This window comes from Microtus pennsylvanicus, chromosome 8 (genome assembly GCF_037038515.1).
Source record: "Microtus pennsylvanicus isolate mMicPen1 chromosome 8, mMicPen1.hap1, whole genome shotgun sequence".
Lineage (NCBI taxonomy): Eukaryota > Metazoa > Chordata > Mammalia > Rodentia > Cricetidae > Microtus > Microtus pennsylvanicus.
This window is the reverse complement of record NC_134586.1, coordinates 36,622,935-36,650,583: the sequence shown is the minus strand read 5'-3', so window position 1 is coordinate 36,650,583 and position 27,649 is coordinate 36,622,935. Positions and strand designations below refer to the sequence as shown.

The following is a 27,649-nucleotide window of genomic DNA, read 5'->3' as shown; positions in this document are numbered from 1 at the left end:
ACTGTGACAATAACTGAACTTACAATATTTTAGAATTACTGATAGCCTTATATAAAAAACAACATCCTTTATCCCAGACACATATGTGCATGCGCATACACACACATACACACACGACACTTGTACATACCCCTATTCTATTGCTATGCATCTATTCATGGATGAGCATAACACATTGCATTCTCCAGACAATTTAAAGACTTGTCACCTATCCTTAGTTCTCACTATGTTTTCATTTTATTTCCCCTGAAATGATCATTTGCTGCTTGCCATTATATTCTCAAGGTCAGTAGTCATATGGAGAGCTAACTTTCAGGCCACTGCACTCTATTATCACCAAGTTATAGATTCAATAATTCATTCTTACAGAAATCTAATAAGCAGTATCTTCTTATACATTTAATTATCTGCTTATCTTTAAGCTCTAACTGTCTAAATTAACACCCTTAATACTGAGAGAGCCAACTCAAACTAGCTTTTTAAAAGAATGGGACAGCCAAAGGTGGTGGGTGAAGTGTGTCTGTAATTGCATTACTTAGAAGGCAAAAGGAGGAGAATCCGGAGTTTGATGTCATCGTCACCAACACAGCAAGCTCAAGGCAAGTCTGAGATTCATGAAGCCCTACATCCAAAACAAAATAAAATAAAACACCAAAAGAGATGGAAGTTAGTGAGTAGGGAGGTGGAAAGCTCAGCAGTAAATGGAGCTGGAAGCATGGCTAGACTCAGCATCTCAGTTGGCCTTGCTGGGGCTCTACTCTTTGCTCCATACCTAAATCCACTTCTTTCTATGGTTTCATTTAGTTCTCTGACATCTTTTGTTCATAATGCTGAAGTGTCCACTCCTGGAAATCTCAGGTCTATATCTTCACATATAAATAGCTAAGACACCTTCCTATTTTGTGTTTCATTACATCAAAATCCAAGTTCTTCCCCTATCTCAACTTAAGAGCTTTACTCAGATAAGGGACTGAAAGAGATGCAAAAGAGTGGTTTACAATGTTGGAGAACGAATAGAAGTGATTTCCCACCCTCTTCCAACTTAAGGGGACATGGAAAAGATTTGAGGGATAGGGTGGGATATATATGTTTGCCAAGTGGTTTGTCTAGAAACTAATGCAGGAAAGAATTTCTACTTGGAAAGAAAAAAGTCATTTTGCTCTTTGATTCACATCTATGGAAGGGATACATGGTGTGGAAGGCCCTTCTGTCTAGTGTTGATTTTATTGGTTAATGAATAAAGAAAATTGGCTTGGCCTATAGCATGGGAGGAGGAAGGCAGAGTTAGGAGAAGCCATGGAACCACCTGATATAGACGCTGTGAACTTTACCTGGTAAGCCACAGTCATGTGGCTATATACAGATTAATAGAAATGGGTAAAATTAATATAAGAGTTAGCTAATAAGAAGCTAGAGCTAATGAGCCAAGCAGTGATTTAATTAACACAATTTCTGTATGATTATTTTGGGTCTAAGCTAGTCGGGCAGCTCGGAACCAACAAGCGGCTTCTCCAACAGATACACTTTTAAAGGGCAACAAAATATAATAGGAAAGGGGAGGCTTATCCAAAGATTCATGTTTATATCTGATTTTCTCTAAATCCATCTCATGCTCTCATCCAAAAGGCAGGTGAAAAAATGAAAAATGTTCTCCCTCTTCAGTGAAAGCAGAAGTGAAACACATCACTGAGGTCTCCTTTAGTTCTGGAGTTAGATGCTGGTTTTGGTTTCAAAGCCTCTGTACCCAGACTGATCCATAAGAGCTGAGAGATGTAACAGGTGAGATCCGTGAAATAAGCACCTTGGATAAGAGAGAGAGTGTGTGCTTGTGGAACATCTTAAGGTGAGAGAGAAAGCACAAAACTTGCATGGAGTGTAGATAAATCAAAAAGCAACCTAAAATAACAAAATAAATAAAACAATACCTATTCTCTATCCAGTCTTTTGCATAGTCAATAAAAATGTTGATAATAGGATTGTAATATTTTAACTATACGTATCTTAAGGATTAAGTTGAGATCTTAGTCATTAGAGACATTTGGAAAATCAGAAGCTTGTGGTAGTAGTATTCATTCATAGAAAACATTCAACCTTAATGCAAATTTATTAAAATAATATGTATTAGTATTGAAATGATTTTAATACATTTATTTATTTTTATTTTGTGAATCTGAGTGTTTTAGATTTATGTAGATATGTTCACCATGTGTCTGAATCTAAGGAAGTTCAGAGAAAGTAGCCTGGATTCATGGAACTGAGGCTACAAATGGTTGTGAGTCAGCACCTGGGTGCTTAGAACCTGACACGGACTCCCTGGAAGAGCAGGAAGTGCCTTTAATTCTGAGCCATGCCTTTGTGGACACTGCATGTACACAGTGCACATACATAGCCAATACTTAAATACATAGAATAATTTTTTTAATCTAAGAAAACGGAGCTGAGTTAGAAAACAAAATTTAACAACAAAAATTATAAATAATAATTAAACTCTTATATTCTGATGGGTAATTTTTGAGGCCATGAGTAAAGATGGGTGCTTAGACAGAATCAAGCCTGTAGACATGTTTTATAATGTATCATTTCAGAGGCCAAAACTATATTTTCCTCCTTTTGCTAAGCTTGTATTTAGGATGGAATAACTATGTTATTCCATTTCTACCTGAACTATTTCTACAGTGATATATCAGTTTATAAACTCAAGGCAAAAATAAAGCACCTAATATGAATGGTTGGATTCACCACTGTGGCTAAATATAGAAAAATGAATGTGATGCTATGGGTTCCAAATGTGTAGTGATTCTTTAGGCTCAGGATCATTTGTAGTTTCTCTGGTAACAGACTTCACTTTCTATGTAGTTTAGGTATTCTAGTGGCTAGCTACAGGAAGGACCTCAGTGTCTTGTCCCTCCTTCAGGCAGTCAATGGCAGTAGGCTCAGTGATTAGTGTGAGAATTAAAGGCCTTAACTCCAGAAGAACCAATCTAAATTTTCATGAAAGTTAATGAAGTGCCTTAAGTTTAGGTTAGGCTGTTTCAGACTTCCATTTTTTTCTACTCAAGAATATTTCAAAGAAAAGAGAAAATTCCACATGTCTCTACCCCGAGATGAAGAGTTACAGGTGGTCAATGACCACCAAGAAAGGGAGAATCAGATTTCTCCAAAAATGAGCCCCTTAATAGGTTATCAAATACCAATGGTCAACCCTGGGCAGTAGAGCTCACAAGCAAGGCTAAATGAATATATATGTGTGTGTGTGTGTGTGTGTGTGTGTGTGTGTGTGTGTGTGTGTATGTGTGTGTGTGTGTATTTGTATGCAATTAACTGGATATTCACATATATGTATATGAATATAACAATAAAAATTAAAGAAGAGATGATAAATTAGGGAGAAGGACATGCAAGGCTTTGGAAGAGGGAGGAATATATAATAATAACAAGATCATAAATTTGGGTAATAGATAATAAATTATGTTCCAGAAACCACGAATAGTGACTAAGAGCTGAGCAGTTTATGTGCCTGTATTTCTTCTCTGTTTTAGATTCTTGTCACTGCCAGGTAAAGGCAGAAGTGTAAAAGAACCAGTTTGATTCACTCAACACATGAGTGAATCTTAGACACAAACACCATTGAAAACATTGTCCTGAATGAAGTAATAATACCCCAGTTCATACCCTTAAGGATCTTACAGTTTGGCAAGGAAAATAAGACTCATGCACAAATAGCTGTACTACAAGGGATACAATGCTGCCTGCCAGATGTTTGGAGAGAATGAACAGAGAGAAGAGAGATGTCTTAGGGTTACTATGACTGTGAGGAAACACGATGATCAAAAGCAAGTTGGGAAAAAGCGGTTTGGCTTACAAAGTTGGCTCATGCTTCTACTTTATAGTCCATCACTGAAGGAAGTCAGTAATGAAATGGTGCAGGAAGCCGGAGGCAGGAACTGGTGCAGAGGACTTGGAGGGGTGCTGCTTACTAGCTTGTTCCATATGAATTGCTCAGCTTGCTTTCTAACAGAACCCAGGACCACCTGATGGTGTAGTCACGCCCACAATTGGCTTGGCCCTCCCATACCAATCGCTAATTAAGAAAATGTTTTACAGGTTTGCCCACAGCCCAGTCTTTTGGGGGAAATTTCTTGGCTGAGGCTCCTTCCTCTTCAGTGACTTTGGCTAGTGTCGGGTTGATATAAATCTAACTAACATGAGAACACCAAATGAGGCAATCTTTAACAAATGGCTAAAGGATGTTCATGGGGCTAACATGGGCTGTGAGAAGAGAATGGGAGAGAAGGACGAAAGCTGGTTATTACTTGTTATTCATCTCTCAGAGTACTGTTAGGTACCAACTTCCTAAAACAGGAATTTAAAATTTTTTAAAAAAAGGCTTCTATCTCTGCCAAGGACAGTCCAAGCTACTGGTGTTTCAAATCAGGGATGCTTGTCCTTGTGTTCTCTACTATGCCTTTCATTTGTTCCATTGGCTTTTTTTTCCCTTCCAATTTAGATGATAATATCTTAACAGAATACTTATCCATCTTATCTCATTCAGTGGTTTGATCTAGAACATTACAGCAGAAGAGTAACTACAGACTGTTCTTTTATTTCAAACAATAGAAAGAAACTACCATGTAAATGGAAAACAACAGAAGCAATCTTTCAAGAATGACTGGATCTGTAGCGCTCATGTACTTTATTGGAGTGCCTTTCTATTTGTCTGTCCCTCTATGTGTGTGTCTCTCTCTCTAATTTCTCTCTACTTTCCTTCTTATTCTTTTCCATTCATGTCATCACTGTCCATATTCATTTTGTCCATGTGTATCCCCATCTCTCTCTCTATAGTCCCCCCTTGCCCTTGTCATCATTGCTCACTATCTCTTAGCCTGGGATTCAAAAAAGTCCCTGTTCCATAGTGTATAGGACAGGGGCCACCCTCAAAAATACAGACCTGTAGCAAATAACAGAAGCCATCATGAAATAAAGTTATGTTGGGTATACATTTGTATATAGTAAGGCATCAAGCCTGAGAGTGACTGATTTGCAATTTCTGTGTAATTTGCATATGAATCATGGTATAGTTTTGTGGAAAATGACAGTAAAATATCTTGTACTTACAAAATCAGAAGAAGAGCATAGTAGTTTTCGAGAAGAGACACGTGAATTCTGTTGAGCAGAGGGCCTAATTTTTTCTAATTCATAGAGATGTGTCTAGGTCCAATGATAGCTCCACTCCCACTCCCAACCTCAAGTCTCAATCCTGGCTGCCCCACCAGGATGAGTTCTGCAGGATTCTGGATGAGCTTTGTTGAACTTAGCACTATGGCAGAGGATCAGGTGAACTAATAAGCCACACCTAGATTCAAAGAAGAAGGCTCAGTTCTCAAACTATATGCATTGAAAGAGAGGAATAAGTCGCAAAAGAAAGTGAGGGACTATCTCAGCTTAGGAGAGCAAGAATACATACTTAGCAGAAGTGGCCGACCTAACCCATAAAGTCTTCATTCACAGTAAATGTTACTGAAGGGGTTTGGAGTTCTCTGTGCTGGTTTCCTAAGCATAAAGAAATAGAGAATATTGGCCTAAAAAGAGCACCGTAGCCAAAGGGACATGGCCTATTTTAACAAAGGATTTCTGTTAACAGAAAACTTGGAAGGCATCCAACTCAATCTCATCATTTTCCAGATGGGAAAACTAAAACTCAGGCAGAAGGGCTGAAATGCCAAGGACACACAGGTAGTTGTTGGTGGAGGCAGTATAACAACATTGTATGGTATATCGAATGACAGTTTCCTCATCAACAGCATAAAGCACAGTCTTGCTTTGGGGCTTTCTCTCCACCCTCAAATCTGTATAATACAGCTTTTTAGACACTCCAGAGAAAGCATCACCAACAATAGAGTTAAGGTCCCAAAGAAATTTTAAATTTCCCTATAAGAAAGCTAATGCCACTTGTGGCTTTAAAGGGCGAAGTTTCAGCGGGGTAGCCTCCAGGAAGCAAGACAGTAAAACCTGCTTTAACATCCTGGCTTTGTTCCCCAAATTCCCAGCAGAGAAAGAGAAAGAAAAAGCATCCCTCATTTTTGAGGAGACTTCTGCAGCTCCCCTTTCTTCCTCCTACCCTCACCTCTTTCCTGCTCTTTCCTAAGGGGGAAAAAAACAACTGTCACCAGCCCAGAAGTATCTCTGGAAATAGGTAGGAGGGAGCCTTACACCTGTCAGCGCTAAAGAGGAAAGTGGTGGAGTTTTCAGAGTCTTGTTGCAAAGGAAAGACAAGACACTGACAGGATCTGAGGTTTATGTTGCAGACCTGCTGAGAATAGGTGGTCCATTTCGCCAGCATTGGCACTTAGGAAGATCCAGGGTGCGGTACCATCCCTTGGGCTTCCTCTGGGCTTCAGCTTTCCTCCAAGCTAGAGGGTTCCTGCCCCCGGAGAAGCTGATGGTTAAGTCATGAATCAGGCTACTGAATGTCCTGTATTTTTCTGAGCATAAGCTAGCACAAGAGGGCCAGTCACAGAGACTGGGGTCTCCCCTCCTCCTCCCGCCCTCTTTCACTGACTGCTCCACTTCTGGACTCCTTCTCTTTCCGCTAGAGCTGAGAGTCAAATGCTCAGACTAAGGGGCTCCGGATCAGGATCAGTCAGTCCCGGTATCCCCACCTCATCCCAAGTGTATGTCCGCGGTTGCTAGAACATGGGCATGGGTGTTGGTGAACCAGAGGCTTCCATCCCAGAGTTGGGGACAAAAGCTTAGCTATCCTGAAATCCATAGATTCCCTAGGGATCACAAAACTCCCCTGGAGAGGCAACCTCCTTGCTCCCGGGCCACCCACCCATTCCTCCATCCCCCCCCCCCCTTACCTCAGCACGCAGCCCCTCCCTGCGTGATGATGCAAACCGGTGGGGAGGGCCGGCGCTGGGAAGGGTGGGGAGAGATGGATAGCAAGCAAGGGAGGGAGAGAGAGTGGGAGGAGGAGGAGGAGAGGGAGCCCAACGACCATTTAAAGCGATAGCAATCCCTGCCCTCTCCCCAGTGCTCGGCTGTTGGAGAGTGCGAGCCGCAAGCCGGGAGCGCAAGCTCGGCGCGCGGGCCAGCAGCCACAGCGCCAGGTGCCCAAGGCTGGCTGGCGCCCTGGGACCCCCCACCTTCTTCTGCTGCACCTCCTCCGGCTCCCCACCCTCTGTGCCTAGAGAAGTCCCCGGGCTTCCCCCAAAAGAGCTCACCTCGAGAAGCCCGGACCTGGGAGAGCCCACCAGCATTCCCTCCAGCGCCGCCGCCTCCACCGCAGCAGCATCCGGAGGAGCGGCATGGTCCAGCTGGGGAAGCTGCTCCGCGTCCTGACTTTGATGAAGTTCCCCTGCTGCGTGCTGGAGGTGCTCCTGTGCGTGCTGGCGGCGGCGGCGCGCGGCCAGGAGATGTACGCCCCGCACTCGATTCGGATCGAGGGGGACGTCACCCTTGGGGGGCTGTTCCCAGTGCATGCCAAGGGTCCCAGCGGAGTGCCCTGCGGTGATATCAAGAGGGAGAACGGGATCCACAGGCTGGAAGCTATGCTTTATGCCCTAGACCAAATCAACAGCGATCCCAACCTGCTGCCCAATGTAACGTTAGGCGCGCGGATCCTGGACACTTGTTCCAGGGACACTTATGCGCTCGAACAGTCGCTCACTTTCGTCCAGGCGCTCATCCAGAAGGACACTTCCGACGTGCGCTGCACCAACGGCGAGCCCCCGGTTTTCGTCAAGCCAGAGAAAGTAGTTGGAGTGATTGGGGCTTCGGGAAGCTCCGTCTCCATCATGGTAGCCAACATCTTGAGGCTTTTCCAGGTAGGGGGGCGCTCCCTTTGGGGAGGAGCATTCTGTGGCTCCCTGCGCTCTAACCTTAAAGGCTGGTTTGGACTTCGTGGGTTGCAGGGGTCAGGCCAGCACTCCGGCATTTCTTCCCTGGAGATCCTGCCGAATCCCTCCCACCCCACCCAAGGAGGTATCTTCCTTGTTTAGTTTACTCCTCTTTCATGTCTTCCCTTGTCCATGCTCCACTCCATCCGACCCGACTCCCCGGATTTATGGTCCCATTTACAAGAAGCAATCTTCGGAAAAACAAGGTTTGCTTTAGAGTGAAATTTGGTCTGAAACAGGCTTGTAAAAGTGTCTGGGCTCCTAGGAGAGCAGGTTAGGCACACAGAATATGAAAAATGAGAAGATGCTTTGAAAAAAAATGGCATTTCTCAACTCCCCTGCTTCCCATGCCCAAGCCACTTAGGAATCCTCGACTCCATGGAAATATTCACGAAGACCTCAAGAAGCCTCTTCTTCAACTAAGGGCTGGGGTTTACCCGCATGTTGATGTTAATTGCCCATCTCTTTGGGGGTGAATTTCCGACCTGTAACCGGTGTCAATCAGAGGCATGGGGTACCCGCCCCACTAGGGAGACCCTGCCTGCTGACGTGATCCCCGCAGAGTTGGTTTCCTCCTGGCAAAATTTTGTACACCGCCTAAATTGCATTTGCAGTCCGGCCGGTGGCAGGAGATGGGTGATCAGCTAGCTTTCTGCTGCCACTTCAAACCTCAGCTGGGGATGAGCTCATGTTAACTGCGAAATAAAATCGCTTTCACAGACTGCTCCCTCTGCTCTAGTCCCCTCCCTCACTAATGCAGCCCTTCACCCGAATCCCAGGCTCTGAGCTTGGAGACTGAGCCTGCTTTGCTCAGGAACACCAGGGGTGTGCCAGGGGGACGAGGGGGATGGTGTAGCTTTCTTGTCCTGGGCTCCTAAACCTGAGGAAGGCAGATCCAGGACGATTGAGCAATGGGTCCAACCACCGCAGTGCTCTGGTCCCTGCAGCCTCTGTCCCCGTGTTTCCTCTGCTGCACTGAGTAGAAAAGGATGGCTTTGAGGGTTAGCAATTGAGTTTGGGGAACTCTGTGACCAGGTCTTCCTTATGCTTGTTTCTTTCTGTTTCTTTGTTGGTGAACCTTTGTACCCTCTCCTCGTGGCCCCTTCTCAGTCTCTGTTTCCTTCACTCATTCCCAAGTTCTTACCTCAAGTCAGTCCTGGTATGACTTCCCTGATCCTGGGCTTGCTCCCTGTTTGGCGGTAGCCAAATCCCTTAGTTGTGCAAGATGATCCCTTGAGGATTGTGCTGTCCAAAGTCTAAACAGTGATTCCACTAAGGGTGTGAGTTTGATGAGGGGCCTGCTGATGATGGTCAGGCAAGCACAGAACCTGTCTTGTCCCCAGGAGTCGGAAGTTTGTGGTCAAGCAGCAGAGGGGCCCACCTGAAGCTAGTGAGGCCCCTCTGATCACTGGAGCATCCAGATACCTCCTGAGTGTGGAGTATCTTCTTGCTGTGTGCACCCCCCTAAAGTGATCTGAAGGCAGACTTCACTCTAGATTGCTTGCATTCTGGAACAGCCCCAGGCGTTTGTCATGAAAACTCAAAAGAGTTTCCTTCACCTCTGAGTTTGAAGCTGAACACCTTGGGGACAGGGATGCTTGCAGCTGCAGAAAAGATCAAGAGATGAGCTGAGACAAAACCTTAGGTCTGTGGTGTGTGTGTGTATGTGTGTGTGTGTGTGTAGGGGGTATCCTCCCAAGCCTTGGGGGGTGGGCTTCTCATTCTGGATTTAACATTTTACTATCATTTCTCTGCCTGCTTTTCTCCTCAATGGCACGGACATCATTCCAGTTGGGCCAGTGTGTCTGAAAAAGAGTGAAATATTCAAGTTAAGAAAGTCACTGCAGATGAAGCTAGGGATGCTGTACAAAGGACTCCAGGGGGAGCTGATTTCTCTTCAGTAGCATTTAAAACTGAGGCAACTTCCAAAGAAACAAATGGCTGGTGTTCTCCCCTCCTCCTTTCTCTGAGCTGGGGAGGGATGGAACTTAATGCCAGTGTGAGCAGTGTGGGTTGGTACTAAAACCATTCAGAGAAAACACTGTCATTTTCCTCTAATTTGCAAATTGCAGCTATTCATGTTGGACTGTAGAGCTGAGGCGAAAGAGGCCCCGATTCTCACCTGCAGTTACTGAGACGAGGCTGGCAGTGACAGAGAGAGATGCTCCAACTTGTGGCTTGTACTGCAAGCTAGGCACAGCAGTTAGTGTGCCCCCTATCTTTCTTCAGCCATTCCCCATGTTGAAGTAAGTGTGTGTGTGTGTGCATGTGTGTCTGTGCGTATCTGTGTGTGCCCATGCATGCACACACACACATATAAACATGTATCTTCATATAGTTTTCTATCTCTATATTACACATCTCTTTTAGTGGCTTTTTTTTTTTCGTGTGGTTTAGAAACCTGTAAGTTCCACTAGTTTTCCAGTTACTGCAGAATGGTTGAAGAGAATAAAGGGAGCATAACGGTAGGCTCCTTCAAACAGAGGAAGAGGAAAAGATGAGGAGGTGAATCCCCTTTGGGACCACAGGGTTCTGTTCAATTAAAATTATCCTGTATAAAATAAAATCCTTCCAATGATTGGATTCTGAGCTTTATGGTGATTTGAGTGTTCTTCTTTGCTCTGGTCCTTGTGTGTGGCTTTGGGGACCATAGCAAACTGATGGCTTGAGATATGAATTTATAGTGAGATGAGCCTATAGCCTGGAGGAGGAGGTACTTACAGACTAAATGAGGGGATGTAGAGTGCTGGGGGGCAGAAGGAAGTAATGAGATAGAGATACAACAAATGCTGCTACTGCCTGCACCCAGGGTGGAAACTGTAAAATGCAGATCTGAGTAGGGATGACTACTCAGATGTAAATACTGCCTTTCACTGGGAATTCTCCTATTACTGGTGTGCATGGCCAGAGATAGTCTCTCTCTCTCTCTCTCTCTCTCTCTCTCTCTCTCTCTCTCTCTCTCTGTCTCTCTCTGTCTCTCTCTCTGTCTCTCTCTCTCTGTCTCTCTCTCTCTCTCTCTTTCTCTCTCTCTCTCTCTTTCTTCCTCCCCCTGCTGTATCTTTCCTGAATAGGTTAGTAAATGACATGTCTGAGAGCAAGAATCAGCTCTAGTAGGTCTTTCAAATCCAGGAATTTGAGGCTAATGAAATTAGCTTGTGGCCAGGGCTCTGCCAAGTAGAATTAAATCACAGTAACTGCCCTGCCTTTTCAGCCCCAAAGAAGCATTGGGGAGGAATTTCTGGAGATTTGTTTCTGAGCTTGAGCAGAATAATACTCTCTTAATGCTTAGAGAGATTAAGCATAAATTATTATTGACGAGGAGTAACATATTTTTAAAAACTAATCACAGGATAGGGATGGCTTAAAGCGGGAAGGTTACATAATGTGGTGGCCGAAGGATGAATCTCCCCTGAGCAGTGTTTTATAGCCATAACTGAGAAACATTGCAGTGTTGAGAAAGATCATTGCTGATCAAGGATCCTCTGCTACTGACTTACATCCTGATTCTAACGAAATACTATTTTTTTTTTTTGTGCAATGACATGATCTCAGCTGTGGGCCCAGCATTGCATGTCATTTGTTCTCTCTCTCTCTCTCTCTCTCTCTCTCTCTCTCTCTCTCTCTCTCTCTCTCTCTCTCTGTGTGTGTGTGTGTGTGTGTGTGTGTGTGTAGTTTCTCCCCCAAAAATAACTAGCTTGAGAAACTGTACCCTTACTGAGTGTAATAACACAAATCTAAGCCTAGGAACTTTGTACCATAAATGAGGTTTATTTGCAAGTGTGTCAAAGGTTTCCTTGCATTCACTAGAACTTGCATGTAACATTCAGACTTTAGGGCACTATTTTATACTTAGATTCCTACCTTCATTCTCTCTCTCAGATCAATTTATAGGGTGATGTTGTATTACTATAGGTGGTGAGGGCTTCTTTAAAAAAAAAAAAAACAATTCTAATCTACTCTTTAAATCACGTAAAGATAGGTACCAGTGCCATTTGGAATCATCCCTGACACAGCCTCTGCCTCCACATTTACTGTGTTTTAGGAAATTTACCTAACAGATGGTGAGTGGGAAATTTTTAAAGGGGCATTTTTAAAAGAGCAGAGAGGGAAGAAATGAAGACGTCCACATGCTATATTTGAAGATACCTTCATGTATATTTTATGCCTAAACAATCCACTTCATTAGAACGTCTCTGGGCATTTTTCTCTGAACAAAATTGAAACAAAGGTGGCATTTAGGTTAATTTCACAGAGAAGAAATTCCAAGTGTTCTGCTTTCAACATATGCACAGGATAAATATGATCTAAAAAGACATTAGGTGAATTACAGTGTTTTCTAGTGCTACAAATGTCCTTCCTGGTACCTTAAATATGTCATTTAATTCTTCATCTTTGTTTTTTGAAATGTAGTTTCTAGGGGCTGAGAAGATGGCTCAGTGGGTACAGTGATGACTGTGCAAACATGTATACATTAGTCTGGATCCACCAATCACAAGCCAGGCATCATGGTGTGTGTCAATGAACTCCAGGGTCAGTGGCCAGGATCCAACAAACACAAGCCAGGCATCTTGGTGTGTGTCAGTGAACACCAGGTCCAGTGAGATAACCTGTCTCAAAAAATTAGGTAGAGAGGTAATTAAAGAAGATACTTACCATCTACCGTTTGTCTCTACACACATGTGGTATGTGCACACATTCTGAGACATACATGAACATGTTCACATGCACACTCAAAAAACATATAGACAGATATGCTCTAGTCTCTGGAAATGTCTAATCTTGTTTCGTTTGCTTCAAACTGGCTTTTAGAAAACCCCCAATGAAATCATTTTTTCCCAGTTCCACTTTGAACTTTTAGTGCCTTGGGAAAACTTTAAACTGTCACTTTTACAGTTTCCTCATTATTAGTCTAGTTCATTGGCCTTATCCAGATCTTTTCTTACGTCCTTTCTCTCTGTTTGCTTTTTCCTTAAATCGGCTTACTGTACAGTGGGATATATCAAAGCTCTTCTTAGGGTAAAAGATCTTTTAGGTCAATTTAGCAAAGATCATAAGACATACGGCACTAGAAATATCCAGGATTATACAAGCAGTTAACTCCTTGCCCAACATCCTATCCAATCTTGCCTTGCAATAACTCTAAAACTCTTTGTTAAGGAAGGTGTCAAATAATGACACCTTCTTATGCCCCAGTGTTAAGTCACATGACTCAGGTTACATAAAGTACTAAGTTTAGTTGTGGGCATCTGGGGCTACACATATCAAGATTCTTCCAAAAAGGTTTCTGTCAGAAATAACGGGTACTTTGCCATTGCTCCTTAGAAAGTAAAGACTGTGTCCCTCTTAGGGTCCTCCTTGTTACCTAGATTTTCTGGAGCTATGGATTTAGTCTGGTTTCCTTTGCTTTACATTCAGTACCCACATATAACTCAGTGCATACTCTGTTTGTCTTTTTGAGTCTAGGTTATCTCAATCATCATAGAACCTTCATCCAGTAACTGATGGAACCAGATGCAGAGATCTACAGCCAAGCACCAGACTGAGCTCTGGAATCGTATTGACGAGAGGGAGGAGGGAGGAGGAATTATATGAACAAGGAAGGTCAAGATCATGATGGGGAAATCTATAGAGACAGCTTAACCAAGTTCATGGGAACTCATAAATTCTAGACCAACAACTGTGGAGCCTGTGTGGGACCAAACTAAGTCCTCTACATGCAGGAGACAGTTGTGTAGATCGGTCTATTTGATTGGCCCCTACCAGTGGGACCAGCATAAGCATGACCAGGACCTGGTGCATGAACTAACTTTCTGGAGCCCGTTCCCTAGAGTGGGATGTCTTGCTCAGGTTTGATACAGCAGGGAGGGGCTTCGTCTTATCTGAACGTAATATGCCAGGCTTTATTGACTCCCCATGGGAGACCTTACCCTTTGAGAGGAGTGGAGGGGGATAAGCTAGAGGGAAAAGAGGAGGTGGGAGGGAGAATTCTGGTTGGGATGCAAAATGAATAGTAAAATAAAAAAAGTTCCGGACAAGGGCATTGCGAGTTGGAGTGCCCATTGGACGGAGTATCTACACACACGCCAGGAGTTTTTTTCTAACACCGAGCCTCCAAAGTCAGCTGTATGTATCTGAATCTAACTGAATTACTGAATTTCTAGAAGATGTAGAAAGTGCCTTTTAAAAATGGGCTATCAAGACATCTCAGCTAGTAAAAACCTTCCCCTTCAAGCCTGGTAACTTGAGTTTGAAAGCATGTAAAAGTGGAAAGAACAGCCTCCATAAAGTTGTTCTCTGTCCTCCACAAGGGCACTGTGGTACATAGATCTACATGCATCATGTACACACTCACACAGAGACAAACAGGCATTTTAAAAATAATTAGAAGAATGACAATTATTGTCCTTGAATTGAGTTTGATTTTTGCTACCTGTAGTGGAAGACAGCTATTTTCCTATAGTGACTGGCATTCATTAAGCTAAAATGAGTGTGTGATGTTGCTTGTATGCCCATCTGTCCAAAAGCATTGTATTCTTCCTCACTCTTCCCAACATGAGTGCTGGTTGCAGTTGGGACGAATGTTTGCAATTGCTTCTTCCCTGTCTCCATGCAGGTGAGAAAGAAGACAGATACTTTGGGTGCAAATGGTAATTGTAGGCCTCCTCTTGAGGAGCTGTGGAGCCACCCTCGGTTCCTTTTATTAAAGCAAATCTTTTGTTGATATCCCTAGGGCACAGAAGCATTTTCATTCCATAATGGAGTACAAAGTATATTAAACTACCAGGTCCCTGTGCAGTAAGCAACGAGGCTGACTCCACTCCTCAGCCTCTCTGACTTTAAATAGGTAATTAAGAGGAGTTTTGCAAACTCATGTTCCCAGCCAGTAAAATGCATGCATGATCAGTATTTAGCAGAACAATTGTGCAATTTAAAGTTAGATTAATTAATTAATGGGCCTTTGGTTGAACTGACATAACAGCATAGATGTTGCTGGGTTTAAAAAAAATAAATAAATCCTTCTAAAAGAAAATACTTATCTGAGGAAAGTATCATTGCATGGTTCTTAAAAGTAGGAGATTTTCATGTCTAACCATTAGCTTAATCACTATATTTACTATTAATTATTTCCTGAGTCAAGTTGCTGTAACATAACTTCTAAATATAATGTTTGTGACTTTACAATGTTATGGGTTATGTATCACATTTTGTGAGATATTTGAATTTACTTTCAATATTGGTAGTGATGGTAGTAATTGTTTGAGTTCTCAGTATGAGTCACTGTGCCATGTACTTCCAAGAATGTCATCTCATTTGGCTGTCACAGTAGTACTGTATGCCCTTATTGTTAGACTACTGTGCATTTGAAAAAAGGGATTCTTGCAGCCGAAAGTCACCTACCTCATTGACAGGCAAAGTGTGTTCAGACTTAATATTTTTTTTCTGTTAAACCCTAGGTAATGAATCACTCTTCACAGTGTTCAATTATTATGCAAATGCATAAAAGCCCAAAAATAAGTATGTACTTCTTTACCTTGAAATCATGAAGGCTTAATAATTTCAACATTGTCAATTTACCTAGATCTGTTTATAAATAATGGACACATTTATAGAGCAATATTGGGGAGAACCCTAGAAAGTTAACACACAACCTCTTGTCACCCAATGAAAGATGTCTCTTCTCTAATATTCAACCAATGGCTAGGCATGTGGACATAAATACACAGTAAATGTCTCTTATTAAATAAATGAGAAAAGATGCTTCCTCTTCTTCCAATTCAGTGCCTATCATTATGGATTGTGACGCCTTGCCCTAGACTTTATTTCATTCACTCCACTCTCTCAAGATTTCAAGTGAGGAAATCCATCATTCAGATACATGAGCAAAGTGAGGGGACTGTAGTAATACAATTGCTGAAAGTCAGGTTGATGGAGCGCAGGAAGTACATTCTAATAAATGCAACACTAATGTTTGTGTGGGTCGTGGATGGAAGGGTAGGAATTTTCAGTTTAATGGATTATTTTGCCTCTTGCTCAGAAAGTGCTGCAGCTTAATAGTTTTATAATTCGTCATTTGCAGAATTCTCCATCTCTGGGTGTTGTGCTTTCTTCATGGTGCAGCTGCTGCTGCTTGTTTTGGGTGCTGATAGAAGATGTCAGCTAAGTCACATAGAAAGGCTTAGCCTGTCAGCAATACTGCTTAGAGGAGGCTATTTCTGTTTGTTAAAATAAAGATCAAGCATTTTTATTGTGTTTTATACTGGACTTCTGTGAAGGCAACAGTTCAGGCAGACATCACAGGAAAGGTTCTCACTAGAAAGCCCTTCCTATCTCTGGCCGTTTGTACAAGAGTGGATACTCAAGTTGAGGAATTAGATATAAGTTTAAATGTATATATCCCACCCTTTTCCTCCTGATTTACTCAAACAAGAATTACTCTTACCATCAATGACTCAGTCTTTCAAAGGAGCATAGTAAATAAATATATTCCTGGGCCCCCAACATGGCTTAGCAGATATACGGACTTGCCTCCATGGCTGATGACACTAAAGATCCCTGGAATCCACAGGGCAAAAGGGTGGATTCATTTCAACAACTTGTTATCTTACATATGCATAAATACCGAGGCATGCATACACCCCTGCACATACATGTGTCTATACATTATACATATAATAATAAATAATTTTAAACCAATAGCTATCTCATGGTGTAATCATGAACATTGCGTGGAATGGGTATCTAAATGTACTGTGTTTAATATGTCTGGTGTGTTCAGTGAAATTTGTTATAGTAGTCCTGTAATTAAGTGTTACTTCTGCCAAATAATGATGATTGGTAAATTTGGTACAGAGTACCTATAATAACAATGACTTGTTTCAGTCTTTACTCTGTGTTTTACTGGAGTATCTCTATAACACCATTTATACTGTATTATGTATAGACACATATATGTGTATGTGTGCACTTAAATATATGTATACACATACATTCACATGCATACATACACACATATATAGAGATTTTAATAATTGATCTTGAGATACAATTCAATTCAATAAAACAATTTGGTACATTGATGAAAATTAATTATAAATTCTATGAAATTTTAAAATTTTTGTCTCCTTTCTCTCCATTTATTTCATACAGTTTTATCTTGAAGACAGTATCTCAATATGCTGTCCTAGATGACTTGAAGCTTACAATGAACATCAGGCAGACCTTGAACTTTCTCAGCTGTCCTCTTGCCTCTACCCACAGAGTAGTGAAATTACAGGCATGTACACTCTCCTCCAAATAATTTCATTGTGTTAGGATTATAGAAGAGTTAATAGTGGCTATCATTCACGTTTAAGTTCAAATTCCATTGCAATAGCTAAGTGCTTTCAGCATTACTTCTGCTTTTTCTATCAGTAATTTTACTCCCAGATATTTACTAAGGCTCTACTGGGTGTACATCTCCAACTACTGGTCATTCCGTTTAAAAAGTGTGAGGTCTCTCTCTTTGTCTATAAAATATCTCTCATAGAAACAGGTGAATGCTATAGCATATTAGCAATCCAGCAGTGTGCAAAAATAATGAAGAACAGGATAAATACTGCTTAATCAATACTGGGGTAGAGATATAAAGGAGGGTTCTAATTATAAATATGATATTCAGGATAGAATTAAAAGTTGATATTTGAGCAATGACTGGAAGTCAGACTTGAGCAAGCAGATATCTTTTAGAGGAACACAGCTGCCGAGAAGTTGGAATGACCATTGTCACAACTGCTAAGACAGAAACATGGCACTGACATATTGAATTATGTCATGGGGCAGAAGAAACCTAAGTTAGATTGGGGGTCAAAGCTGTAATGAACAGATGATAAAGGCCTTGACATTTGCACAGGAATTTTGTTTTCTCTGTAAACATAGGCAGGCAGTGGTGGGATTTTGAACAGAAGTGTGGAATGATCTGTTGTCGGCTTCAATAGGCTAACCATGTCTGTAGTGTTGAGGATGAGAGCTAAGAGCAGAGTCAAGAACAGGTAGGAAGGAGAAATAGGTGGCCTTGGGCCAGTAGTTTCACTTGGGATGCTACCACAAGAGGCTTCAAGAAGACTTGTGTTGAATTTTGAGATAAGATTTCCTAAAGAGTAAAAAGTTAAATATGAAGGCAAGAAAGGAGAAAAGGTTGAGCTCAAGATGTAGAACTCGAGCATCTAGAAAAGTGAGATTATCATGGAGCTGTAAACAGTGGATTAAGTAAAGCAGTATGAGAGATTCAGAATCAGCTTTGAAAAATAGAATATTTAAGGTGCTTGATCTCCGAGCGGAGATGTCTAATGCACAATTGGATATGTAAATCTGGGGTTCTGAAGAAGGATTGGGATTAGCAAGGCAACTGTCTAAACTGCAGGTACCGTATGTGCTCAGTGCTAGGACACTGTATGTTGTATGATCCCCGGGATATCAACAACGACAAAGGTACTATCACAGTATGAATATTTAAAAGACACATTTTGCTTTTCCATCTCCACTCCTCCGTATTGGTTGCTTTTCTCACTGTTGTGGTAAGATGCCTTAATAATGCAACTTAAAGGAGCAAGGATTTATTTCCTCTTACACTCCATTGTGGATTATAGTTCATTATGTCCTGATGACAACATCTGTCAGTGTTGTAGTTCAGTGATGATGAGATGAACACTCTTGTCCTGTTTGCTTACTTCTTTTCATTGGTTGCGAATCAAGCTTGGGAAATGGTGCCACCCTCCTTTAGAAATGGTATCAATATCTGTTACCTAATCAAGATAAACCCTCACAGGTATGCTCACAGGCTAAATGAATATCAGTAATCCCTTAGAGGTGTGCCTGGAGGCTTGACAATCAACACTATCATAGTCTCTGTTAATGTAATTATAACCATATTTTATAAGGCTTATTGTATTTGGGTTTCAGTCTAATTCATAAGTATTTTGTACTATAATATTTGTCATTATTATTTTATACCTCATCAAAGACAGTTGAGAAATTTCTGATACACATGTTGAAGTTAAAAGAAAGTTACCTAAGCATTCAAGAATGCACTTGTAAAATATACACATGAATACTTACTTTGTACAATTCTACAAGGAATTTCATGTCTTTGCATAAATTTAATTATTACATTCATTTTTATTTATGTTTTGGTGTAAGAGATGGACCCCAGGGCTTTGTGCATGGTAAGCACACACACTAACTATCCTTAAGCCACATCCACAGATTTCATTTAACAATCTAAAATTTTAGCTACTGATTTATTTTTATTTTATGTGCGTGAATGTTGGTCTGCATATATGTATGTGTAACACACGTGTGGCTGATACACCTCCAGGCCAGAAGAGGGTGTTGCATCCAGTAGAACTGTAATTACAGAATGTTTGTAATGTTTGGATAGTGAGTGAACTCAGGTATTCTGCAATAGGAGTCAGTGTTCTTAAAGAATAAGACATCTCTCCAGTCCCCAAAATCACCTTTTAAATGGAAAATATAGTTCAGATAAATTTTATTTTATGGGTTTTAAACTTGCTTTAGATATTAGATACATGAAGGCTACCAAATGGCCTCTGGCTAAACCAAAATCATGTTTATTCATTCATTCACCTACCAGATTTTGCTGTGAGCATGCATTGTACTCAAAATGCATGACTGTGCTGTTGCTACACATCTATAATTTTATTTTAACACTATCATTATGTAAGGTATATTTCAATTGTAATTATAACACATTTCATATCAACACATCCATTTTTAGTGTTAGGGGGAGAGCAGCATGTAGTGAATTTTATCAAAATACAGCATCTGAGGAACAGACAGAGGGTAATTGTGTAATTCTCTATTCATTATAATTTAGATGGATGGAGGTAGCATAATAGAATTAAGACAAAAAATTACAGCCACACATTGAAGCATTATGGTTCCCTCTCCCTCTCATGCCACCCTTTCACATTTGAGATTACGTATTTAACATATTTTATGCATAAATCCTGAAAAGGAATAGAAGACAAATGGCGGGATTCAGATAGAAAAGTTAATCTACAGAAATGTGATTTGGAGATTTTGTAGCTTAAACTGAAACCACTGTTTTCTAGAAGAGATAACTTTCAGTGCCAAGCCTGCTTTTCCACCAGCCTCCTGGGGGCACATGTTTACTGCCTACTTTTTGCTTGCTGATTCTTGATAACTGATTAAGAAGTGTAACAGAAGATGGCATCACAAAGCAAATAATTTGTGTTGAAATGATCCCTATTCCCTCATCTGCCACTACTCAAGCCTTCTCTCCACACTTCCTTAAATTTGTTTGACACTGGAAGGCAATAATGACTTTTGTTAATTGTGATTGTTTTCTGAATGAGAAGCACTAGACCATGCAGTTACGGTATAGGTGCTAGCTGGAACTACTTTTGCATGTTTACAGCCCCAGCTCTATATAGCCTGAGATGGTAAAATGGTAAGTTCAGGACAGCATGAACTACACAGTGAGACACTGTGTTAAAAGACTTTAGTTGTTAAACATAGCTGATTTCGCTCTTTTGCTAATCATGTTAGCTTGGGTACTCACCTGAATATCTAGGACTCACTATCCCTACCATCTCTAGTAATATTAGTTCTATTCTTAGAAGATTTAAGTCTTATGTATAATGATTCATGTCAGACATTTAGTTCAATACTCATAGCATATAATGTGTCATTGATGGTGTTGGTATTACTCTGAAATTTTGGGGCCTTATTGAATTATCCTGCACTCACCCTCACCGTGTTTATGTACCAGGATTGGGTTGACATTTTCTTTGATATATATATTTTTAAGTATCACACTAACAGTAACAGGCTGCCACAGACACTGCTGTTTTTTGAAATAGTTCCTTGTTTGACAGGAGAATATGGGTGCAGAAGCAGAGCAGAATTAAAGACTTTCAAACATCCCACCTCTCACCTAAAGAACTGAGTACAGTATCCAGGCCTCAGAATGAGAATAGAGCCGAGAGAGAATGTCTGATATTATTCTTTAGTCATTGAGCAGCAGCCGATGAGATAGTATGGATGTGTTTTCATCATATTGACTATATAATCTTAGATGTTGTCACCTTTCTAAGCCTGAGCCTATATCTAAAAGAAAATAATATTAGGATAAATTATATGCTGTTTCTATGAAGAAAAAAAAAGGCACAGATGGCTTGGCATAAGTAAATACTCGGTAAATGTTCCTAATGCGACCACATCCACCACTAGTATTTTCACTAAGTAGATGAATGCATCTAAAATCCTTTCCTTCTAAAGTTCCGCACAGTCCTGGATAGTTAGCCTACCTTTCTAAAGCTGCATGAATGGAGAAATCATTTAACCATGCCTCACGTGGAGCCAGGGCGTGTACCAGTACCACCATTACTATCAGTGTCACCCCCACCATACTCACCTTCCTCTCATCCTTCCCCTAACCATACTCAGCGCTTCCTTTCTGTTAAATAACCATCAAATCTATCTGCTTCATATCATTTTGTTCTCCCACTTGTGTTGGAGAAATCACTGGTTTATATAGATAAAGACACTGAGGTATTGAGATAAGCAACATAAGTCATTGTAAGACACACAGAACCAGGATGTTCCATCTCCTGCCTCTATGACCTCAAGAGGCTGTCACTCTTGTACTGCACCTTGTTAAGAAGTTAGTCTTTCAGCCACTCCTGTAGGGCTAGAGAAGATACTAGTCCCTGTATCTTTCTACTGGTTGTTGGATGCTAGCTTCAGTACCAGAAGGTGAAGGGAACCACTTCTATGACTGAGAGGGGCCCACTCTCTTCATCCTATCCTCTATCAAGTAACGGTCATTCTGCTTCCTTCTTTGAAGTCCCTACATGTTCATTAGGCACTTAACCTTGATCTTTTAGGATTTTTAAATTCCAGGCACTGACTCATCTGCACTATTTAAAGTTAAATTTATCTGAGGTCAAGTGTGGGGTCTTCCTCATCCTAATTACTCTCATCTCTGGTGGCATCTGACTCCAGACGTTTCATCCTGCAGGGCTTCTGCAAACATTTATTTGGGTTTGGTTGAACTGTTCTCATCGAGGGCACAGGAAAAGTTTGATAGAAAGCACTTTTGCTGATTGGAAGCGTTCTAAATGAATTCATAGATTTAAAAAAAATAAAGCTGTTACTGGCTTCCTGATTCTAGAAACATTATCGTGTCCTTTTAGATCACACATAGGTTGAGCATACTTAACTGAAATAAATTATATCTGAACATGTTCTCAAACATGAAACTTTTAGTATGTATGTGTGCTTGTGCTTTTGCAATGTGTATGTGTGAGAGTATGTGTGTGAGTGTATGACTGTGAGCTTGCGTGTATCATGGGGCACCTGTATAAGTGTGAGGGCAAACTTGGGTACAGCTGCTTACTACTACCTTTGTTGAAACAAGACCTCTTCTCTTTATTGTTTCCAGCCATACTAGGCTAGTTGGCCACCAAGTTTTTAGGGATTCTCGTGACTTACTTTCTCTCTTGACAAGGGAACACTGGGATTGTAGATGTGTCCTACTGTGTTGGGCTTTCACTTGGGTTCTGAAGGTTTGAATTCAGCTCCCCATGTCTGCACTGCAGGTCTTTTACTCTCTGTGGTATCTCTCCAACCTAACACCTGAAACTTTTTGAGTACTAATATATTGTCAGAAGTAGGAATTTCTATATGCCTTCATGTGACCAGTCACAGTCAGATTGTTAGCACATTCAGAATACTTTGTGAAATCATCTTCAAGTTATTCATAAGGTACACATGAAACATAAGTGAATTCCATGCTTAGACTTGGGTCCCACTCAGCCAAATAATTTATTTTGTGTATGCAAACATTACAAAATATGAAAAACTAATTAAAAATATGAAAGAATTCATAAATGTTTCAGATGAGAGATTTTTATCCTGAATTCCTCCTTGTCTTGTGGAAGCCACCTAGTGATAAACACAAGTACTCTTTATCAATCCTAGGATCAGTCACTTTTGCAGCTTAGCTCATTGACTAAATCATTGACTAATCCATTTACAATGACATCATTTGTTCATGGCAGAGGTAGAGTGTGTTTGGAAGGTGCATATTAAACAGTAAAATTGGTTTTCTGAAAAGGTAGCACAGTTAGTTACAACTGTTCCAACTTCATTCACCTTCCCTCAGTTAGCATACATTTATTTATTTGCTTTATATAACATTTGATATATGTTTATTTATTTTCTGTGCATGTCAATGTGTGATATATGGTACGCATATATATGTATATATTTGTCAGTACTCATGCCGCAATGTGTGTGGGAACATCAGAGGACAAGTTTCAGAAGTCATTTCTCTTCTTCTAACATCTTGGTCCTGGGGCTCAAACTCAGGTTGTCAGCCTTGGTGGAAATTTCCTTTTCACCTGGGCCATCTTGAAGGTTACACTCAGACACAGACACACACACACACACACACACACATACACACACACACACACACACACACACACACACACACACACACACGTGATATGTATGCCATGAGCTGAAATCAGGGCCTCTGGAAGATCAGTGAACACAGTTAAACTATGAGACACCCCTCTGGCCCTAAATTTATTTATTTTTGATACATAACTTCAGTATGTATAATCCCAAATGTCTTGAACTTGTGGCAGTTTTCCTGCCTCTGCTTTCTGAAAGCTGGATCAGAGGGTGTATTATCATACTAGGCTCTCCCATTGATTTTAATGGGCAAAGAAGGAGGGGGATCAATGAATGGAGAAAAATTGTTATTGCATGATGCAAGGAGATATTCTGGGTTGGACTCAATGCCCTGGGTGTTTGCTGTTTCTCATGTCTGTCCCACATACCTGCTGCTGCCATGAGTACTTGCTAAATACAAGGTCTTTGACAGACTCCCGTGACTGGATTTTGTCACTCAATTCCCTGACATATACTGAAAACTGTGCTAGTGCAGAGTCTCAATCTGTACATGTGGGACTGAGTTTCATGTTAACATAGATGGAGGTGGACTTCGAACTTAGGTCTCTGTGATCAACAAATCAGAAGTTCTTCCTGAGTTAAAAATTGTATGGCTCGATGAGGGTAGATTAAATACCTAATATATGTTCTACAGGCCTTTTAATAATTTAGTCTTACTACAAGTGTTAAGAAGTGTAAAGAATTCCATTCTAATAAATATTATCGTCTTCAGATGTGAATAAGGCTTATTTTATAGGAGCATTTGATTCCTTCATACTTTCATTAATTTAAAATGTGCAAAGGCTCTCTGATGAAATTGGTATAGTCATCAGTCTGATCACAGGAGATGGCCAGTTCAGGCCGTATTCATTACCATTAGGTCCTAGGAACCTATTCTTCATCCCGTATCACCTTAACCAGTCTTAATAAAATGGAAGGTGCTGGGAAGTAGAAAAAGAAAAGATCTGAGTAAATTGGGAGCATGCAGACGTTGGGAGAGTGTTGAAGGGGAAGGGAGAGGCAGGGAGAAGAGAAGACAAAAATGTAGAGCTTAATAAAAATCAATTAAAAAATGGAAGGTGCTTAGTCCTATGGCAAGTTGATACACCATGCTTTGTTGATAGCCGTGGAAGGCCTGTCCCTTCCTGAATTAAAAAGAGGAGGATTGGATAAGGGGATCTTGGGGAGGTTAGGGCAGGGAATGGGAGGAGAAGAGGGAAACAGCAGTTAGGCTGAAAATGAATAAATTAATAATATTTTCTTTTTTACAAAAAGAAAAATGTGCTTAGGCATTTTAGTACATTGGGGCAGAGTGGTGTTCTTCACTTCTCAACCTGATTCTCCCTCAACAGTTAGTTGTTCTTAGGTTAATTTACCTGCTATTTGGTGATCTTGATCCTGGGAGATTTGCTGGTCTCATACAGATCCCACTAAGATGCACACACAAGCACTGCATGCTATAGTTTTTCAGTAAACTTGGATCCTAGGACTTTTGATCAAATGAACATGATTTGAGTCTGAGAAGTAGTTGTATTCATGTATTCATTGTTCCTCTGTACAAAGACATCAAATATTATCAGTCTACATCTACCTGCCATTGCCAACTACTTTTTTACTATTTATTTATTTTACATACCAACCACATTTCCCCTCCCTCCTCTCCTCCTGTTCCCTTTCCACCCCCTCTTTACTACTCCCTCCCATCCATTTCTCCTTCACTTTCATTCAAAAGTGCATAGGCCTCCCATGGGAGTCTACAAATCATGGCATATCAAGTTGAGGCAGAACCAAGCTCCTCCCCCCTCGCAATGAGGTTGGGCTAGGCATTCCACCATAGGAATAGGTTCCAAAAAGCCAGCTCATGAATCAGGGACAGGTCGTGACCCACTGCTAGGGGTCCCACAAAAGACCAAGCTACATAACTGTCATCCATATGCAGAGAGCCTAGGTCAGACCCATGTCAACTCCCTAGCTTGATCCCACTTCTAGGGGCCCCCACAAAAGACCAAGCTACATAACTGTCACCCATATACAGAAAGCCAAGGTCAGACCCATGTCGACTCCCTAGCTGTCAGTCCAGAATCCATGAGTTCCTCCAAAATCAGGTCAGCTGTCTCTGCAGGTTTTCCTGTTGTGGTCTTAATCCCCCTTAGTCATATAATCCTGTCTTCTTCTCTTTAACTGAACTCCCAGACCTCAGGCCAGTGCTTGGCTGTGGATTTTTGTATCTGCTTTCATCAGTTACTGAATGAAGGTTCCATGATGACCATTAAGGGAGTCACCAATCTGATAACAGGGGAAGGCCAGTTCAGGCACCCTTTCCACTACTGTGAAGAGTCTTAGCTAGGATCATCCTTGTGGGTTCCTGGGAGTATTCATGGCACCAGGTTTCTCCCTAGCCCCATAATGCCCTCCTCTATCAAGATATGCCAACTACTGCCTCTTTCAACACAAGTGCCTCCCATCTCCACTGTGGCTAAGAACTTGTCAATGACCTGGTTGCCCAGTAACCCATAGTAATTCCCTTATTAGAAAAAGCAATGATTTTTTTCAAATGTGCTTCTCGAAAACCCTACAAGGTGGACTTGATGCTTCATTATTGAAATAGTGGAAAATTATAATTTTACAATTCATGAAGGGAAATCATAGGCAATAGGAAACCATAGGACAATTTCTTTCATCAAAAATAAGTTTGATGATATTAATGAAAGTACTATTTCCATTTAAAACTATCTTCTCCTAGAAAATAGAAATGGACACATATATTTGTAGTAATAGTCAATTAGATTAAATCCTGTAACTTAACTTTTTTTTTTCAAGTTTGTGGTTATATTTGAAGGATACACTTTTTTCAATTTCTATATAGGATTACAGTTATTTAAGACCAACATTGTCTGTCTCAAGTGCCTTCAAGCAGTTTAATCTGTAATAGCCTCAGAAGGATATGATTACAAACTTACCCCCGTAAACACACTTGAAATTTTAATTATTTAAAATTATTTCATACTTATTTACATTAGCCAATTTTGAAAAGTAAATATTTAATTGTGTTTGTTTCTCTTTTTCTGACTGAAGATGGCAAACACTGACTGAGAAACAAGGCATTAAAATTAAAAATGCATTATTTGAAATGTTTAGAACTTGGTAAATGACAAAAATATTCATATTATTAAACTTCTGAAGCTGCTTTTTCACGAGTGGTGTTTCCCTCCCTGGAGTAATTCATCTTAAAGATCTGCCGAGGCTTTGGGAGGAGGTGTTATAGTGAGATGTTGCTATTCTGTGTCTGGAACTGTCCTCTGTACTAGAGATTCTGGATGTGAATATAAAAAGAAATGGTAATTCCAATCACGATGACAAATCCTTTTCCACAAGGGAGAAAACAGACCAGGAAATCACTTAATATGAATGTCAGAGATGGGGCTGGGAAGATAAGACATTTGCCATACAATCATGGGGCTGTGTGCTTAGATCAACAGATTCCTAGCACCCTCCCCTGTAAAGAGCTAGACAGTATAGTGCACATCTGTACTTCTGGTACTGTGAAAGAAGAGCCATGCAGTCCAGGGAGCTCATTGGCCATCCAGGCTAGCCTCATTGGAGAGCTCTCCCATTCTGTCAGAAATAATATTTCCAAACTAAAGTTTAGAATAGCCAAGGGAGTCATCTGAGACAGTGCTCTGCCCTCCACACACATGGGCATGCACATGTACACACTCACATAAACACACACACACTCACAGCACAAACACATATGTACAAATAATTGGTTTTACTCTCAGAAATTCTCAGTCTTTAGTATAATAGAAAATCCCTTGACAAACTTATCACATTCCACTCCCTCTTCTCCAGATATACAGATGTGATTATCTGGAGGAGATCCTCAGACTGTTATTTCAGTTTATACTTGCCCTCCAACTTTAGACTGAGTCCAGTGCATGTAAAATTCTTGTTAAGAACAAGTGTTGGGCTCTACTCTCAGAGGTGTGGGTCCAGTAGGTTTGAGTTTCTTAGCAGCGCATAGATGCCTTTGAACTAGTGACCACACTTTGAGAAAATGCAATTGACATTTTTTTCAGTGGAAATTTAAGGGGGTTATGATTAAGTTGTTCACACAGAACCTCAGGGGAATAAAAGACCTTTATCCCAACCGCTTAAAAGTCACAATAACTGTTATAACTTATTATGCATTAAGATTATCACATTGTCTCCCATAGTACCCCACTTAATGTTATAAATATTTTAGGTAGTTATTCTTTACTGTCCTC

The 27,649-nt window shown here is 40.9% G+C and overlaps 1 protein-coding gene across 3 annotated transcripts in view; it reads left to right on the top strand.

The window, feature by feature from the left end:
* The first annotated feature begins 6,893 nt into the window (after positions 1–6,893).
* The window catches only part of Grm7 (glutamate metabotropic receptor 7), an 888,724-nt gene continuing 867,968 nt past the window's right edge, over positions 6,894–27,649 (top strand). For 2 of the 3 annotated variants that reach the window (XM_075983271.1, XM_075983272.1), the window contains exon 1: positions 6,894–7,826. In XM_075983271.1, coding sequence (XP_075839386.1) covers positions 7,308–7,826 — 519 coding nt within the window. In that variant the 5' untranslated portion in view covers positions 6,894–7,307. The remainder of the gene's footprint in view (positions 7,827–27,649) is intronic. The other variant, XM_075983273.1, reaches the window with a different exon arrangement.